Source organism: Lottia gigantea (assembly GCF_000327385.1).
Source record: "Lottia gigantea unplaced genomic scaffold LOTGIsca_163, whole genome shotgun sequence".
Taxonomy (NCBI): Eukaryota; Metazoa; Mollusca; class Gastropoda; family Lottiidae; genus Lottia; species Lottia gigantea.
The window spans coordinates 35,591-54,965 of record NW_008708015.1 but is presented as its reverse complement, the minus strand read 5'-3'; the positions used below and the strand labels follow the sequence as shown (position 1 = coordinate 54,965).

General features: G+C 34.6%; 2 protein-coding genes across 2 annotated transcripts; both read left to right on the top strand.

Moving 5' to 3' along the window:
- Positions 1–564: 564 nt before the first annotated feature.
- On the top strand, positions 565–5,555 carry LOTGIDRAFT_141551 (hypothetical protein; the record flags this gene model as incomplete). The annotated part of the gene is made up of 3 exons (XM_009051294.1): positions 565–711; positions 4,672–4,801; positions 5,386–5,555. Coding segments are annotated over 3 exons (447 nt in total), but the record flags the coding sequence as incomplete, so codon positions are not given.
- Positions 5,556–7,074: 1,519 nt separating this feature from the next.
- Positions 7,075–19,375, top strand: LOTGIDRAFT_141651 (hypothetical protein; the record flags this gene model as incomplete). Its single annotated transcript, XM_009051293.1, has 11 exons — positions 7,075–7,290; positions 9,313–9,454; positions 10,387–10,559; positions 10,907–11,063; positions 14,603–14,690; positions 14,839–15,039; positions 15,458–15,799; positions 16,353–16,505; positions 16,864–16,987; positions 18,248–18,350; positions 19,050–19,375. The coding sequence occupies 11 exons, from the start codon at positions 7,075–7,077 to the stop codon at positions 19,373–19,375; spliced, it is 2,025 nt and encodes a 674-aa protein (XP_009049541.1).

Genomic DNA, 19,375 nt, shown 5'->3' with positions numbered 1-19,375 from the left:
CTTCAAGGGCCAGAAGCAGAAAGCTTCATATAAAATCCCAGTTTGTATCCAAATCTGGAACCTTTTCTTATTTCAATCTATGTAACCTATGATGTTTTTGTTTTTCAGTGGCTTTGACTGTAGATTTACAAAATGGGTTAGTTTTGTTTTTTTATAAATTGGTTGTTTATGGAAACAAAGAGTGGTGGCTTGCTATTCACTTCCTATGCACTAATTACTCAATGACTCTTTTCAGAGAGATCTAATTTGGCATTCCAGCCATTACAAGCAGAAAATGGCATCTAACGGATTGAGTCACTGCCGAAGAATTAAAAGTTGCTCTCACTAGCATTATTGGTGTGTAAACGCAATTGATCATGTGACAAACTGAATAAATGACAAATAGCTGGTTCTACAGATAGTAGAATGTAAATATTCATACATTCATGCATCCTCATGAATATTAATTAGACAAACCTAAATAAGGTGATCCACCCTGCTGATTCTGAGAATATTTTCAGGCTGGTGGAAGAGGAATTGGAAGATATAGAAGTAACAGAACCAAAACCTCGAGAGAAAGATGTAGCCCCACAATTTATCATTAAACCCCGACGCCAACTTGTCGATGAAGGTGATAGCACCAAGTTCAAAGCTTCTTTTGAAGGATCGTCCAATACTCAGGTCACATGGTCAAAAGATGGAAAAGAAATTCTTCCTGATGACCATTGCAAGGTAGGAAATATTTCGAAAGAACAAAAAACAAAGAAATGACTATATTTTACAAAGATAACAACTTAGGTTCACAGTTAAGGATCCTTTTTACCAGCTGGTCGTTGACCAAACCTCTTGGCACTGTTTTTACAAGTCTTACAGCTTAGATTCTTAAGGATCATTTCTACCAGGTGGTCGTGGACCAAACCTCTTGGCACTGTTTTTACAAGTCTTACAGCTTAGATTCTTAAGGATCCTTTCTACCAGCTGGTTGTGGACCAAACCTCTTGGCACTATTTTTACAAGTCTTACAGCTTAGATTCTTAAGGATCCTTTCTACCAGCTGGTCCTTGGCCAAACCTCTTGGTAATGATCTTTCCCGGATTATCCATACCCATTTACAGCTGAGTCGACCGGAACTATTTGTGAAGATGACTCATTCAAGGTCATCAGACTATCACACACCATCGAAATGATTAACAAGTGAAAAAGGAATAAATGGAAGAGGTACTTCCTTTCAAAAAGGGGTCCGCTCAGTGATACTTCTTACAATTGGTTCAATTATTTTTAGATTTTCAAAACTCAATTAATCATCCATTTTCATCCATTTCTATCATGTAGTCAGATTAGAGATATATGTACAGGAGAATTTCAAAAATTCTCAAAAATTAATTCAGTCTTTGAATGTGGATCTTTATCGGTCTATGCATATGGCTTATTTTTCTCTGATAGAAAATTGAAATAGGTAATATTCATCATGAAATCTTGTAAAATACCTTGGTTTCATCCGTATATTCTATTAGTCATACCTGTTAGAGAATAAGTAGGGAAAACATTATCAACTAATAAATATATGTCTTTGCTTTTAACGATATTACAAAACGATGACTAATGATTACCCTCCAAAACTTCTATCTAACTTGACTCTATCTGACTGTGTACTGTAAATGTATCAGTGGTGTATTATCAAGCTATAAGTGTTATTTGTATGTTCTAGATGTTTGTAAAAGACGACTTTCACTATTTGGAGATCTGTAAGGTATTACCGGAACACGGTGGATCGTATACTTGTGTTCTCTCAAATCCTGCTGGATCAACTTCTGCCACTGTTGGTCTTGAGGTATTTGGTAAGTTATTTTCTTTTTATATCAATACCAGTTTATCAAATAAACATAATCTTGATAAACCTAAATATCAAATAAACATAATCTTGATAAACCTAAATACCAAATAAACATAATCTTGATAAACCTAAATATCAAATAAACATAATCTTGATAAACCTAAATACCAAATAAACATTATTAGCTATGTGAACTCTCTGAGAGGATACAGATTCTATAAACTTAAATACCAAATAAACATTATTAGCTATGTGAACTCTCTGAGAGGATACAGATTCTATAAACCTAAATACCAAATAAACATTATTAGCTATGTGAACTCTCTGAGAGGATACAGATTCTATAAACTTAAATACCAAATAAACATTATTAGCTATGTGAACTCTCTGAGAGGATACAGATTCTATAAACTTAAATACCAAATAAACATTATTAGCTATGTGAACTCTCTGAGAGGATACAGATTCTATAAACTTAAATACCAAATAAACATTATTAGGTATGTGGACTCTCTGAAAGGATACTATGATAGCTATGTGGACTCTCTGAAAGGATACTATGCTAGCTATGTGGACTCTCTGAAAGGATACTATGCTAGCTATGTGGACTCTCTGAAAGGGATTTAATATCCCAGTATCCATTAAATTGTGATCTTACACAAATGTTTTAATTGTTTGTAAAATTTGTGAAATCAAATAACTAAAATATACTTTTAATTTCAAAAAAATGTGTGCAAAATAGCATATTGAAGCCTTTGAAACCCCTTGCCTTGTCTATGCATGTTCTATGTAAAAAAACGTTTTGATTGTAGAAAGTTATGATGCATTTTCAGAAAAAGCCAAACCAGTAAAAGTTGCCCAACCGATATTAGTTAAACCACTAGAAGATCAGACAGTTACAGCTGGAGACAGAGATGTTAAATTAACTTGCTCTGCCTCAGGTACAACCTCTCTGTTTTATATTGTCTATCTGTGTGCAGTCAAGGTCTTGGACCTTTGTGCCCAATTCAAATTTGACTTTTAGAAAGGATTATTACAACTGTAAAATTTGAAGAACTATGATTATGTGTGTCACATCTTGGGCTTTATTATTAACAATTTCCTGTGTTCTTCAAATTTAATAATGGTCTATTCATAATTTTGATTAAGATTGGTGTCATTTTGCCCATTTTTTTGAATTAGCATTTTTTTTATAAGCAGTGGGTCACTTGAACCAGGGTTCTTATTCTCGAAAACTTAACTAAGAAATATAGTAATCTGATTGGATAATAGCACTTAACTTTTTGTGATTGACCAATCAGATGATTGGAACACTGAAATCATCTTAAGTTAAGTTTTGATTAATGCATAAAGCTAGATTTAAAATCAGTTTTAGTGATCGACCAATCAAATGACTGAAACACTAAAATAAGTTAAGTTTTGATTGGTGCATAAAGCTAGATTTAAAATCGGTTTTAGTAATTGACCAATCAGATGACTGGAACACTAAAATCATCTTAAGTTAAGTTTTAGAGAATAAGGCCCCAGGCAAATAATTCTTAAAATTGGCAGTTTTAATTCTGAAAGCAAACCTTCATTTTGAAATACAATTTGTAGATGCAGATGCTGCAACTGTTACATGGTACAAGGACGGAAAGGAGTTAAGACAAGGGAGACAACACAGAATTCGTTTTGATGGAAGAGTTGCCTCTCTTGGACTAACCCAAGCAGCGTCTACGGATGGTGGCTTGTATGAATGTGTTATCAAAAATAATGGTCATGAAGTTAGAACTAGTGCTACATTAACAGTTGAAAGTAAGTTTCCTTGTGCCTGTTTCACAAAATCCTGACGAAATTTCAACCCAAATTTTAAGAAATTAAGTTATCTGATTGGCTTATAAAGCTGAACTTACAATTGTTTTTAGCTATTGGCCAATCAGATTATTATAATAATAAAATCACTCTAAATTAAGTTTTTGTGAAACAGGCCCCTGGGTGGTATCAGTGTCCCAGATACACATCAAAGTCTAAAAAACCTTATTACAATCCCTTCAAGACAGTCTCAATCCAGCTCATTAATGAAACCTTGTGGCAATATTGTAGATTAGGGTGGTTGAAAGGAAACAAGTTACTATCCAACAGAAGGCACTGGCACAGGATTAAAGCAATGTTCATGAATGTTAAGATTAAATATTAGTGTGTAAACAATAGTTGAGCAAACTATTTCTCTGTCTTCAGTGAGGACTCTTTAGGCTACATGTAATAATAACATGGATTAAAACTTACTTACAGGATGAATAAATCAAACCCCCCAACAATCAGCAGACTTGATCAGAACTTATCAGTAAACTGAAGACAAAAAGGTTTGAAAATAGACTGAATAGGGAATTGGAAATTATGTTTTTTGACATTAATCAAACATTTTCTGAGATCTAAATATTTCTAATTATAGATGATAAAAGGGAGCCGCCATATTTTGTTCAGGAATTGGAAGATATGGAGGTTGATGATGGTGACAAGGTCGAGTTGGTTGTCGAGGTCAAAGGTCAGTCTTCAATTCTTTGAATAACGTCAATTTTATATTTTTCAGTCGTTAAAAAGTTTTCAAATTTTTCAAAATTTTTCAAAATACTAATTTTGAATAGAAAGTAAAATATAAATTTGCCTGTTTTTCTAAAAACAACAATTTTAAACTGCGTGCAGTGTGTTTCAGATTAGTTACAATAACATTATATTTTGCATGTGCATCCAATAAAATGTAGGTCAGTTTAATTTTGCATGTGCATGTGTGTTGTGTGTTTACAGGAAGTGAACCCATCGATGTATTTTGGATCCATAACAATAAAGAAGTTGCTAAAGATGACCCAGATTATCAGCAGGCTGCTATCAATAAAAACAGATTTAAACTAACAATAGGGAAAGTGGTACCAGGTGATGCTGGGGCGTACGTTTGTGAGGCATATAATGAATTTGGTGAATCTGATACATTTTGTAATCTTTCTATTAGAGGTTTGTTTTAGAATAATAACAAAGGAATTGGAGTGTTTTTTTCCAAATTTTCCAGTTTTTGAAATAACCATGATGATCGTTTGTACAAGAATAATAAAAATCAAAATTTATACTTTATAAGGGATATATTTTTTGGACAATCGCAAAATAAAACACTCAATTCCTACTGAAAATTTGAAAAATTTAATATTTGTTCTTTGAACATTGATGTTAATTTTTTCAAAGTTTCATCAAATTTATTAACTTTTTAATCCTGATACCCCCTGCCCCGTCCCCACCCCCCTGCCTGAAATTGACAGCATGATGTTGTGCATGATTAGTGAATAGACAAAATTACAGAACAAAAAGCTTATGAGTCTTTTTTTATTCTTTTATCTTCAGATTCTGACCTGGCCGACTCCAAATAAACTCGAAAACAATTCCAGTCATCGTTCATTCCATCATTACTCCATCACCCCCCTCCCCACCCCCTTCGTCTCCATTTTTAGATATTTTTTACCTTCTTATTTTCTTAGTTTTCAATTCTCAACCTTTCATTATTTTTGAGTTTTGTTTGTATTTCATCCTCATCAATTTTACTCTAGAAATTGAGAAATCATTACCTCCCGATTTTATCACGAAACCAAAATTGACCAAAGTAACGGAAGGAGCTGATGCTATTTTTAGCTGTACAGTTGTGGGTTTTCCCCTTCCGAATGTCTACTGGGAAAGAAATGGTAAAATACTACAAGACTGTACCAAATATCAGGTATAGTTATTTCACTGAATATTACAGAAATTTACTTGAAAGATGTTAGGAGATGATTCTTATTTTCAGAAATTGTTGATACGTTGACAGGCAATTGCTCTGGCAGTAAATGATAATCCAATATCCAGATAACTGGAACACAAAAATCATCTTAAGTTAAGTTTTTTTTATGAAAAGACCCCAAGAAGTTTGTTGTAATCAAAATTTTTTGGATTCAGATTTCCCAGGTTCATGACAAACATACCTTAGTGATCTCCAAAGCAACCAAAGATGATGGTGGTAAATATATTTGTCGCCTTGACAACCAAATGGTTTCCATGGTACATTCTACATCTTTGATTGTCCAAGAGAAATCAGCGAATACCACCGATTTCAGATCGGTTTTGAAAAAGAGGTAAAGCCTGTAATTTTTCTTCTTTAACTTTCTTTAGGACCAAGCTTCTCAACCTCAGTGAGATCATTCCTCACTGTAAGAATTCTTCCAGATCTATTCCTCCCCAAAATAAATCATTTGAAACTATATCATATAAAAATGTATTCATCGATTAATCATGAATTGATATTAAAACATACTCCACATATCAAGATTTTTATATGTGATCCTTGGGCCGAAAGTTTGTTAGTGATTTTCTGTAAATCAGGGGTGAATGACACCAATTTCAGTCGAAGATCACCTTACAGCGAAGGTGAATCTTCGCTTCATAGCTGAGCTTTGAAGTATAAACCGGCCTTTAGTCTTCAGGGTATATAACTCTTTATTTTATTCACACTCACTGTTCATAGGAATAACTTAATATAGACAAGATATTTTATTTTCAGACCATCATTGGATACAATCAAACCACTGAAAACAACAGACAGAGAAAAAGCTGATAAAGAAAATAGTGAAAAGCGTGCACCAGTATTTCAAGGAATTTTATCCAAAATGGACGACATGTCGCAAAGAGTTTCACACAAACCTAAACCTAAACCTCAAGTAGCAGAATCCCATACAGCTTTACGGAATAAATTTGAACAGAATTCTTGCTCGAAGACTTCTGTCATTTCAAAAACTGTAAAAGTTGTGCCAGTGAAAGAAACCAAAAGTGTAAATCGACCAGTGGCTGAACTGAAACCTTTCAATCATTCTGTTGGATTATCATCTCGAGAAACTAAACCACAACAACAATCTAAAACAGATCCAAGTGATATCAAACAGAATGATAAATATATAGCTCGACCTGTACAGGTAACACCTGTCTGTACAACAATTGAACCTAAATCGGTAAACGTGAACAAATATCAAAATGGATCACGATTCAATCAGGACATTGAACACAATATCAAACCAAAAGACACTGGTCTCGTAGATTTCCGGAAAGAGGCTCGAATCAAACCGATGGAAATAAACAAACATCCAGAAGACATTTCATCAAAACCTAAACAAGTGGATTTTAGAAATGTTCTTAAATCAAAGGACAAAGACACGGTTAAAAAACCCAAAGATTCTGTGGATTTCAGATCTGTTTTGAAACCGAAAGTCCCCATGAATTTACCTGATTGCAAACTACCACCTAGTGGTGCTCAGCATGATTTCAGACATTTGTTATCTAAAAAATCTGAAATTTCAACTGAGCCTAAATTATTACAAACTTTAACGAACCAGACAGTAAAATATGGAGGTCAGGCTGTTTTATTCTGTGAGGTGAGAGGAAAACCAGAACCAGATATCAAATGGAGTGTCAACCAGAGAGATATTCAGGTACTATATTATATATTCTAAATAAACATTATTAGTCAGATAGATTCTCTAAATACCACTTAAACATTATAGAGGTACAGACTAATACCAAATTAATATTTAGGTATGTGGACTCTCAGAAAGTTGACAAATAAACCAAGTAATACCAAGTAAATATTGACAAATCCAAAAACCAAATTAATATCTTGCTATGTGAACTCTCAGAAAGTTGACAAATATACCAAGTAATACCAAGTAAACATTGTTAAACCCAAAAACTAAATGAATATTTAGCTATGTGGACTCTCAGAAAGGTTTGCAGAAAAGACAGTCTTATTGATAGACCTGAAAAGCAAATAAACATTTTTAGCTTTGTGAACTCTCTCAAAGTACTGAGTTGACAAACCTACATACCACATGGACATTATAGAATTTCTCCATAACAAAGAAATACCAAATTAATATGAACTATGTGAACTCCCTGAAAGGGATGTAGAGTTGACAAACCTTAAAACCAAATAAACATTTAAGCTATTTGGATTCTCAGTAAGATTTGCTGAGTTGAAAAAACCAAAAACCAAATTAAAATTTGGAAGGGATGTAGATTTGATAAACACTAACTAACATGTGGTTTCTCGGGAAAGGGGAGTAAAAAGAAAGTGATAAGTATATACTTCTTCAGAAAGTGATAACTCCACAATATCAGATCCTCTAGTTACAAACAAGTTGACAAACCTAAATTCAAAGTAAATATTTTTTAGCTATGTGGACTCTCTGAAAGCATGTTGAGTTGACACCAACCATTGTCATGTACATTGGAGTACAAAACAACATTTCATTGTCATTTACCCTATAAGTTTCAGACTAATAAGACAATAAAAAATATACTTACTGGTACATTATTCTGAGTTTATATAAAACAATAAGTTATCAAACTGTATATTTCATGTGGACTCTTTCTATTTGCAGCAATCACGATATTTACAATTAAAATATAAAGATAATATAGCTAGTCTGACAATCAATGAGGCTTTCTCAGAAGATGAAGGTGAATATGCTGTAGTGGCCTCCAATTGTAATGGTTCTATCAAAACATCCTGTACTCTCTCTATTGAAGGTAAGGCAATATTTTACAACCTTAAAGCTATCATGTTCTTATAAAAGAAAGATCAATCATTATATTATTTTTAAGGTAGATGCTAGTGTTTAATATAATCATCGTTTCAAGGATGAAGCGGGGAAACGTTGCATAAAACTTTAACCAGTAACTGTTGTTTCATTAAGCTGTTTCTATATACATTTAATTATATTACATTTCATTGAGTTTGTGGTGAAAAACTAGCAACTCCTCTAAATCAATTAAATGATATTTTCCAGATTCAAGTTCAATGTCATCTCGTTCTGATAGTAGATCTTTAGAGGGTCCAGTTGCCTTCCCACCAAAAATACTCAATGTTACCCCCACTACCGTCTCGGCAACCAAAAATAAATCAACAGAGATCAAGGCTGCTTTTAACGGAGAACCAACTCCTTCAATATCTTGGTACAAATATAAACATGAGCTGGAATCAGGTAAGCTTGTTTGTCTCCCGATCATTAAGTTCTGTTGTTTTACCTCTACCTTATATCAGTTTCAATAATTTCAGTAGGCCATAACCTGGTTGTATCTCATGATATTGACCTATATAGTAGTGACAGGTGTCCTGCGTGAAACAGATCATCCTTTCTCTTTTCGAAACACCTGATGGTACTTCCCTTCTCTATTCTACTTATATATGATGAGGTTGTCCTATTGGGATCAAATAATTCTGTTTTCAGTTTTCCTTATATTCATGTACGTCTGGAGTATGAGACTACCAACTTCCCATGTTTGAAGTATTTTTAATGATGAGTATATCATATTAGAGCTCAAAATAAAAAAATCAAAGACTTAAATTCTAAAGGTTTCAGATAATAGATTAATGAATAGTCTTGGGAAAAGTGCAATTCGTGATATTTTGGGGTAATTACAGGTAAGACGTCAATGTATTTTGTATTTCAGAGGGTCGAGTTCACATCAAGACATTGACCAATTCCTCAGTTTTAACAATAGATGACCTACAACAGGCTGACTCTGGTAAATATACCATTATAGCCGAGAATGATCTGGGCTATGATAAGGCTAAAATATTCATCAGTGTTGAAGGTGAGTTTATTGTTACAGTTCTAGGGATATGAAAAGTTCATTAGCTTCTACCAATGTTTCCCCAATATGTTGTGTTGGATTGTAGGGTTTTTTTATTGGCTCGGATCGTTTGTACTTGGTTTATTTATACTGATACTGAAAAAAAAAAGAATCTGTTTAAAAAATATACAAGTACATGTGTATGAGATGTACAAGTTTATGCCTAGTGATCAAGTACATAACCACAAGATGTAAAGACACACCGAAATACATATACATGTACATATATTCATATTACATGGCACCGTTCATCTTTAATAGTACAATAGGGTTGTAGAGGATATAGCAAAATTGTATGTAATTCCTTTTATCAATCTATTATAATTCTTATATATTTATATTCCAATATTTTGACAGTAATATTGGAGTAATCTGAGCCATATTAATGTGTACAGAATTGAGCCATTCTTTATAAAACTTCCAAAAATAAAAAAATCAAACTACCCGGGATTTCAGTGTTTTATCTTTAATGAAATTTTTTAAATCCATTGCTACTGGCAATGTAATAGATTAAATCATTAAGATACTTAAGTAATTAGAGAGTTTAACTAATTAATCTTGATTAGGGAGTTTTAACGAATTAAGGGTCAAGTTGATATTCATGATTGATGACATTTTGAATCATTTATACTCTGGTGTGGGATAGAAGGTGAAGATTTTAAAAAATAGAAATTTTCAATTGTGTAGAGCGGAAGAAGGTGTGGAAGAACCTGTCTGGATAAACATTCAATTGTTACAAGGATAAAAACCATTTCAGGATTCTGATCAATAAAAAAATCTTGTCTGCATAGACCTTCATTTCTTACCAGGATTGAACTGTTTCAAGGATCGTGTGGACGAGCATCTTAAACAGCTAGAGATGGTGATAAAGATTTGTGTTGATCCAATTTCAGATGTGCCGTACTCTCCAATGGGGTGTCCGTCTGTGAGCGAGATTACCAGTAATGCCGTGTCCTTGGCGTGGTACGGCCCAGCTTACGACGGTGGCAGCCCAATAACAGCCTATACAGTAGAATGCTGTAAAGGAAATTCACGAAAATGGACTTCATTAACAAATAATTGTAGGGTAAGTTTTTTCTTTTAATTCATGTCCAAGATATCTTTATAAAACCATTGACCATTAAAGTGGTGGCGAAGCAGACCATGCTTACTCTTTTCGAAACACCTGATGGTATTTCTCTTTCGAGGAATCCACGACTATACTACCTTTACTCCCGATTTTGCGCCATTTTTGGACGAGGTTTTTTTTTTACATCAACATCTGGAGTGCTTTAACATGTATCATACTAGTTCTTATTTGGGAGATAAATCATGTATATTTGTGCGTACTGTCAAGGTATTAGACGGAGTTTGTAAAAGCTTGACATTGTGAAGACGATGAAATATATAGAGAATTAATTCTGTTTGTTTCAGAATACTTTCTATCAAGCTCAGAGCTTAGAACCAAACACTCAATATTGTTTCCGAATACGAGCAGGTAATAAACATGGCATGAGCGAGGCTAGCGAACCCTCCGAACTTATTACAACATACGAAGACTGTTCCTCTACTATGGATTATGAGTCAGATGGTATGTTAAATTATTTGTCTATCATAACAATGAAACAGGTTTTATTTTTGTTTGGCTTTATCTTTGTAGTTCTAACATTAGTAGATGTTGTTGCACATTATCTATACAATCTTTCCTATGACACTCTGATCTCAATTTGATCATGTAAAAAGGGAATTAACTTCTCCCGTACATAAACTTTTGATAGACACTTGTCACCAAAAAGCTTGATTTTTAATCGAAGGCTACGATTACATGTACTCAAACTAAAACTCAAACGCAAATAAAAAACGCATACTCAATAAGAAAAAACGGAACTTAGCAAATCCAATTTTCTGCTTAAATGATTGTGTCCTCAAACTCAACACCACCGTGTGAGTGCAACGGATGGCTCAGTGAGCGATTTCTTTTTTTGAGTTTGCGGATGACTACGGACAGCTTATCCAGATAGTGTTTATAAACCCCATGCATTAAGTAGCTTTGGTATTAGAGGCATGCCAGCTGATCTGTTTTTGTAACATTGCGGTTAAGTAATATTATGAAAGCACAGGCAGTCAGTTTGAAAAATGTTTTTTGGTTGGGCAGACGAAGACTCAAAACAAAATGAAAATGTATACAAGTCAGTTACTACTGTGATATATTGAATTTAGATTTGAAGTTCTACATTAGTAACTCTATAAGTATCTAATGGAGCGGAAAGTTAATTCTTTCGAGATGAAGTTCAACAGCTGAAAAGACAATTTTATGTTAATAATCCTTCAGCGAGTTAGAGATCACATCAAATAACTAAACACAATTTTTATTGTACACAATGTTTCTACAATTTACATTGTCATCATCAGTATATATGGTGTACCATTGTCATCATAAGGTGTCATCATTTCACCTGATGGTGACAATGTAAATTGTTGAAACATTGTGTACAATAAAACTATAGAACTCGTGAGTAGTATACCATGTAATTTGATGATGACAATGTAAAATTGTTGAAACGTTGTGTTCAATAGAAAGGAGTTGTATACTATAATATTGTGTACCGTTATTAAATATAATAATAATATACCTTTAAATAGCCGTAACTGACTTGTATATAAAGTGCACCTTGCTGTGATAACTGTAGATTTTAGTTTATAGATTTAGTTTTTGTTTTTGTTTTAGCACCTAGTAGGTTATTTATTCTATAAGGCATTTGATCATGTTCATAATCAGAAGGAAAAGGACCCTTAAACCTGCCAAAACCTTATCTGAGGGTTTTGAAACATTTTTGATGTTTAATTTTTGACTGAGAAAATGAATGCCAATAAAAATCTTATTATTATTTTTTCGTGCCTTATAAAATAATTACCGATATATAGAATTATCACATTAACTGTATTTCACCTAGACGTGCTATTAATATCTATTTTCCCTCTGGACTATTAATTACAGGGTATTCTGAGGTTTTCTCTCCTGGGCCGGAATCTATAGAAGGTAATATTCTCTCATCTATAATTATATAATCATTCAGCTTGCCAGTGCCAGGGAATATTTACTTTGCAGTTGGTAGAATTCTATTTCGGTTATGTATATAATCGTCTATATAATTACTTTACCAGCTGATAAAGCTAGCTATCTGTATTCTTACAGTCAGCTATATATTTACTTTACCAGCTGATAAAGCTAGCTATCTGTATAGTCATCTTGATATTTACTTTACCAGCTGATAGAAGTCAATTTCAGCTATCTGTATAGTCATCTTGGTATTTACTTTACCAGCTGATAGAACTCTATTTCAGCTATCTGTATAGTCATCTTAATATTTATTTTACCAGCTGATAAAGCTAGCTATCTGTGCAGTCAGCTAGATATTTACTTTACCAGCTGATAGAGCTCTATTTCAGCTATCTGTATAGTCATCTTAATATTTACTTTACCAGCTGATAATGCTAGCTATCTCTATTCTGTACAGTCAGCTAGATATTTACTTTACCAGCTGATAAAGCGAGCTATCTGTACAGTCGTCCTTATATTTACTTTACCAGCTGATAGAGATCAATTTCAGATATCTGTATAGTCATCTAAATATTTACTTTACCAGCTGATAGAGCTCAATTTCAGCTATCTGTATAGTCATCTAAATATTTACTTTACCCGCTGATAGAGCTATCTGTACAGTCGTCCTTATATTTACTTTACCAGCTGATAGAACTCAATTTCAGCTATCTGTATAGTCATCTTAATATTTACTTTACCAGCTGATAATGCTAGCTATCTGTATTCTGTACAGTCAGCTAGATATTTACTTTACCAGCTGATAAAGCGAGCTATCTGTACAGTCGTCCTTATATTTACTTTACCAGCTGATAGAGATCAATTTCAGATATCTGTATAGTCATCTAAATATTTACTTTACCAGCTGATAGAGCTCAATTTCAGCTATCTGTATAGTCATCTAAATATTTACTTTACCCGCTGATAGAGCTCAATTTCAGCTATCTGTATAGTCATCTTAATATTTACTTTACCAGCTGATAGAGCTCAATTTCAGCTATCTGTATAGTCATCTTGATATTTACTTTACCAGCTGATAGAGCTCAATTGCAGCTATCTGTATAGTCATCTTAATATTTACTATACCAGCTGATAGAGCTCAATGTCAGCTAACTGTATTTACTTTACCAACTGATAGAACTCACTTATAGTCATATGAATACCAACTTTATCAGCTGGTAGAGTTCTAATAGTCGTCTGAATATTTACTTTACCATCTGATAGATCTCTATTAGAGTTATCTGTATAGTCATCCAAATATTTTTCTATTAGCTGATAGATCGATCTCAATTTCAGCTATCTGTAAAAGGTTTAAAATGAAAATCTTACATTCTAAGATCTATAATGAGTAGTCTAAAAGTAAATCAAAACAAATTCTCCAAGAAAGTCCTTTCGGTTCTACAAAAAGACAGCTTACAGTAAATATATTAGTTAAGAATAAATTGCATAAAAAGATAAAACTGAGGGATAGGTGGGTTTTTGACCGTCAGTGGCTTTTCTAGGAAACATAACGTGAGGGGGTCGTGCAGGGGCCACAACCCAAGCACCCAGGGGGCCATGCCCATGCACCCCGACCCGCGCCCCCTCACAGATGATGAGCCTCTGTAATATCTGTGTTAGAGGTATGGTGTAGGAATACTATTTATGTAAAAATAGATGCAGAAAATACGCCAGATACCAAGACGTGTTGGACACTATGTGGGCATGATTAGCTTCTGATATTTTCTATTGTATTGATAATCAAACAACCAACGTCTCCGTCCCTCCTCTATGTTGCTCTATTACTAGATTCACAGTAGTATATTAGTTTAGTACTAAGAACACAGCCATCACCAGTTGTGTATGGTTGTGAATAATGAAAGTGGTTATGAGAACCGAACGCAACTCACAACTCAGTTGCAAGAGAGTTGCGTTTGAAACTGATGATAACTTTTCTTATTTGCAGCCATTCTCTATGGTGTGAGGCCCCTTTAACTTGAAACTTTGCTTTTTCTTGCCAACGTTCTCACCCATTCTTATCTTTTATTTAGATGAGTTACCATTTGAACCAAAGTATGTAGATATTGATAAATCCCGAAAATTTGAAGACTATTTTGACACAATGGAAGAGATTGGAAGGTGAGTTGTTTATCTTAAGAAATTTTCTTGGTAGGTTTTATTTCTGCTTCAGCGAACATATTTCAAGAACCACACAAAGTCAGTGTAAAATTCTTCGCTCTGCATAGCCCTTCAATAATGTTCTACAAATTCTTATTTTAACTTTCAGGGGCAAATTTGGAAATGTTTTTAAATGTAAAGATAAGAAAACCAAAAAAATCTGGGCAGCGAAGATCTTGAAGTGTCGTGAAAAGGAGAAAGACAACATCAGAAACGAGATCAACGTTATGAACAAACTTCACCATCCCAAAGTCCTCATGTTATGGGATGCGTTTGAAGCTGCCAAGAGCATGGTGCTAGTCATGGAATAGTAAGTGAAAACATACTTATGCCCTCATTGACAGATTTCACCCCTCACCCCTCTTTAGATCTTTTGAAGCTGCCGGGAATATGGTGCTAGTCCTGGAATATTTAGTTTGCTATGTGACAGTGTATGTCTTGATTGAGCTGTCGACTAAATAGTTGTGCCTGTAATGAAAAGATTTCAGGTCCTATAGCTTTGAGATAGGTAGGCTACTGGCCTTTGATATTGTTTTACAGGATACAAGATCTCCATGTAGGCCTACCATTTAGTCATTTCAAACTGTTATTAAAATATCTATATGAAGTAAAATATTGGTAAAAGTCAAACTTGACCTATAATATTTATATATATATATATATGAGTAGCCAAACGTGTCCTTTAAAATTTATCAAAATATTAAAATAACTTGTTATTTCTCTTGTAGTATTCAAGGTGGTGAACTGTTTGAGCGAGTGATTAGTGATGACTTTGAACTAACCGAAGGCGACGTCATCCATTTTATGCGACAAATATGTGACGGCTTGGGTTACATTCACCAGCAAAATGTCCTTCATCTCGATCTGAAACCAGAAAATATTTTGTGTATCTCAAGTAAAACAAATCAAATCAAAATCATAGATTTTGGACTGGCTCAGAATTTTAAACGTGGAGAAAGTGTGAAAGTGTTATTTGGAACGCCAGAATTTATCGCCCCTGAAGTGGTGAATTATGATGAAATTAGTTTCGCCACGGATCTATGGAGCGTGGGAGTCATCTGTTATGTTCTGTAAGTGACGATTTATAATCCTTGTAGATATCTTACTCTATTGAATTCATATGATTGACGCAGAGTTTTACATCCTACTGTTCTGCATCTGTTGGCCAAATCAAACCGGAACGCCATGATTGTTTTTTTACCAGGACAGCAGCATTAGCCCACTCAGTGGCATTTCTAGGAAACATTAGTTGAGGGGGTCAAATAGGGGCGACGCAATTTTCAAGGGGGGCCACAGGCCATGTGAATTGTTAAAAATTTTGAAAGTGGGGAAATGGGGGGCAAAGCTGGGCCGGCCTCTTTTCTTGGTGGGTCATGGTCCCCTGGCCCCAGTAGAAACGACATTATGCCCAATATTTTTAAATTTTCAACTTAATGTAGAACACGGATCCTAAATTATCGATATACATGTAGTCACAAACTCTGATCTGCATCACTGACAGGACACCTGCTGGTCTGTGGCCAAACCTCTTGTCACTGATCGTATCTGGATAACCTGGTACCAATTTACAGCTGGGTTGATTGTTTGTAACATTGAAAATTCATTGTAAATTTTATTTTTCAGTCTATCAGGGTTATCACCGTTTTTAGGGGATAGTGAAAACGAGACCTTATCAAACGTAACGTTGGGAGAATACGACTTTGATGATGACGCCTTCACCGAAATATCAGATAATGCTAAAGATTTTATACAGAAACTACTCATCAAGAAAAAACAGTGAGTTGATAATTCTTGATCATCTTGGTAAAGGTTTAAACGGTACATGGATACAAATAGTGTCGGCGCCAACCTCCCGCGATTGGGGATACAAATAGAGGGCAGATTGATTTAATGGGAGGAAACCGTCGAGGATGAGATAAAAAATGCGACAGTTCCGGGGAAGAGCCTAAGCAAGAGCGCCCACCGAGTATCTGATAAAGTTCTCCACATGTAAATGTTTGAAAAGTAGAATTGATTTGATGCCTCCTGACACATATTTTTGGGGCAAAAACAGACAGACATGTCTGACGTGAATGTCAGTTATAAGTTAGACTTCTAATGCCAAGAATAACTCGTGTATATTCTATTTTCTCAGGAAAAGACATACCATCGACCAATGTAAAAACCATCAATGGTTGGCTCAAGATGAAAAACGTATCCGTTGTAAACGGCTAAATACAGAGAAATTAAAACATTTCATGGCAAGACGGAAATGGCAGGTTTGTATTCCGTATAATTCCGAATATAGTGCGCACCCTTCTTACCCTCTGGAAATTTCACCGTAAATAATGCATACTCTGATAAAAATATCAACAAGTTGGCATAACCCAGACACCATGATATTAAGTGGTATTATCACTGGTATTACATTGTCACATGATGTACCACCACTGCCAGGCAAAAGAGCCCAAGTTTTTAGGTGTCAAAATAGCTGCCCTCACCTGCATTATCCTGACCGACACCCGGAAGCAACACTTGGGTGTGTCATACCTTTGTCATCAGCCTTGGTATTTCGGTTTGTCATCTTGACATTCTTCTCAGAGGGTCCACAGAGCCAAAGTTGATTTAATAGTTTGCAAAATGAACTGGCAGCAGCCAGGATTCTGAATATCGGTGTGACTTGATGTTGGCTTGCAGGATGCTAGATCCTTTTTAACTGTTGGATTCTTTGCCATGTTATTAACCTATGGTGTGAATATTAACACTATATAACTAGCATAAACAACACAAGTAGCCCCCCCCCCCCCCTCCCTACCAATGTTATTCCACTCTTGAGTTTGTGGACTCCTATTGCATGATGTATTCGTTAGATTTAATACATTGTGATGTGTTTTTCAACTAATTTATTTCCTTTATTAATATTATTTCGGTATTATGGACTGATAACTTCAAAAAATTATTTCTCCACCATTATATTATATGCATGCTGCATTAAAACATACTAACACACATTTTATTCCTGTCGGCATTAAAGGGACATATGCCATCTTGGGGTTGATTTGAGTCTTGAAAATATGTAAATACATGTAGTCTTCAGAAGTACTAGAAATGTTCTAGAATTCCTTTAAAAATATCTCAAACTAGGAATTTTACTCACTTTTCCTATATATGTCTTTTCTATATATCACGGAGCATCTTAAAATGACACTATTACTGATTGGTTGAGCTAAAAAATTCTTGTTTCTGAGACTAAATTATGATTGGTCAAAAAAAAAAATGGCGCACTAGTCCCTTTAAACTTGCTGTACCAGCTCACAGAGCTCATTTCCAGCTTTCCACAACTTCTCTATTGTTGTTGTGTTATAATCTTATCGGCCATTTATTTTACGTCCGTTGTTACACCAGTTTTCATTGGATTAAGATGGTCTTGAATTTTATTTAATATATTTCACACACTTGGAATGCATTCTGTTGGTTTTTGCAATTTTATTTATTGCTTTTTTGCATGCTGCATTTGTTTTTTTCTTTTCACTTCACAGAAAACTGGAATGGCAATTCGTGCACTGGGACGCATGGCTTCGCTGAAAAATTTGTTTTGTAATAGTAGCATGGGTAGTGGTTCGAGCAGTATAAGCAATCTGGGTGATTCTGGAGTAACTGATTCATCTTCTTCTTCCAAACAGACATCAGTGTCATCACCATCAGCAGTATCCAGCGAAGAAACCAACTTCAGTTACGACGAAATGTCACCATTTACAAACACAACCACGACCACACAGCAGAACACCTCGACTTCACCGTCTCCAAACACATCACCAAAGAAAACGGGTGAATTTGTCCGAAAACAAACCTCTCCAGAATTAAACTCAAATTCACGCTCTAAAGACTTAAATTTTGAAAATTTGTCTCCAGTGGGAAAAATTACTAAAAACGGTTTATCCAGACTCGCTAAACTTACAGATTTTCACAGTGCAATACAAACGGACGAGTCGTCTAGTGAAGTTATAGGATTTCAGCCGAATAATGTCAGTGGAATATCAGTCAGTTCTGTTAATGTAAAGGATGACAGCGGTTATAATTACTCTTATAAACCGCAAATTAAAAGCGGGACTAAGTCCTCTGCTAAAATAAGAAACAAATCACCAGAAAATACCAAATTTGACCACAACTTAGAGTCTGTGAACATTAAATCAAATACAGAGAAGGTTTCGTTGAATAAATTCTCCAATTGTGTTACCAATTCAGACAAGTCAATGGTGAGCCGCGATTTGGACACATGTGTTCATCACACTGAAACATTACGAAAAAATAATGATCTGGAAAAATGTGTGGAAAAATTAGACTTGAATAGTGGTGATAGTGTGGATTGTGGTGTCAAGCCGTGTTTTGTGAAAGAAATGATGGATTGTGAAGTATTTTGTGGCGATGTGATAAGATTTGATGTCGTTATTTCCAACTTCACGGATGTACAATGGTATTACGAAGATGACTTAATCACCCAGGATAAGAGGCATATCATCGATTTCAACGAAGATGGACGGTGTTCATTAATTATTCGTCAAGTTACGACAGAGGATGACGGAGAGTATACCTGTACCGCAGTCAATAAACACGGAGAAACTTCCTGTTACGCAGATTTAATTGTGTGTGGCACCGGTGCTATATGA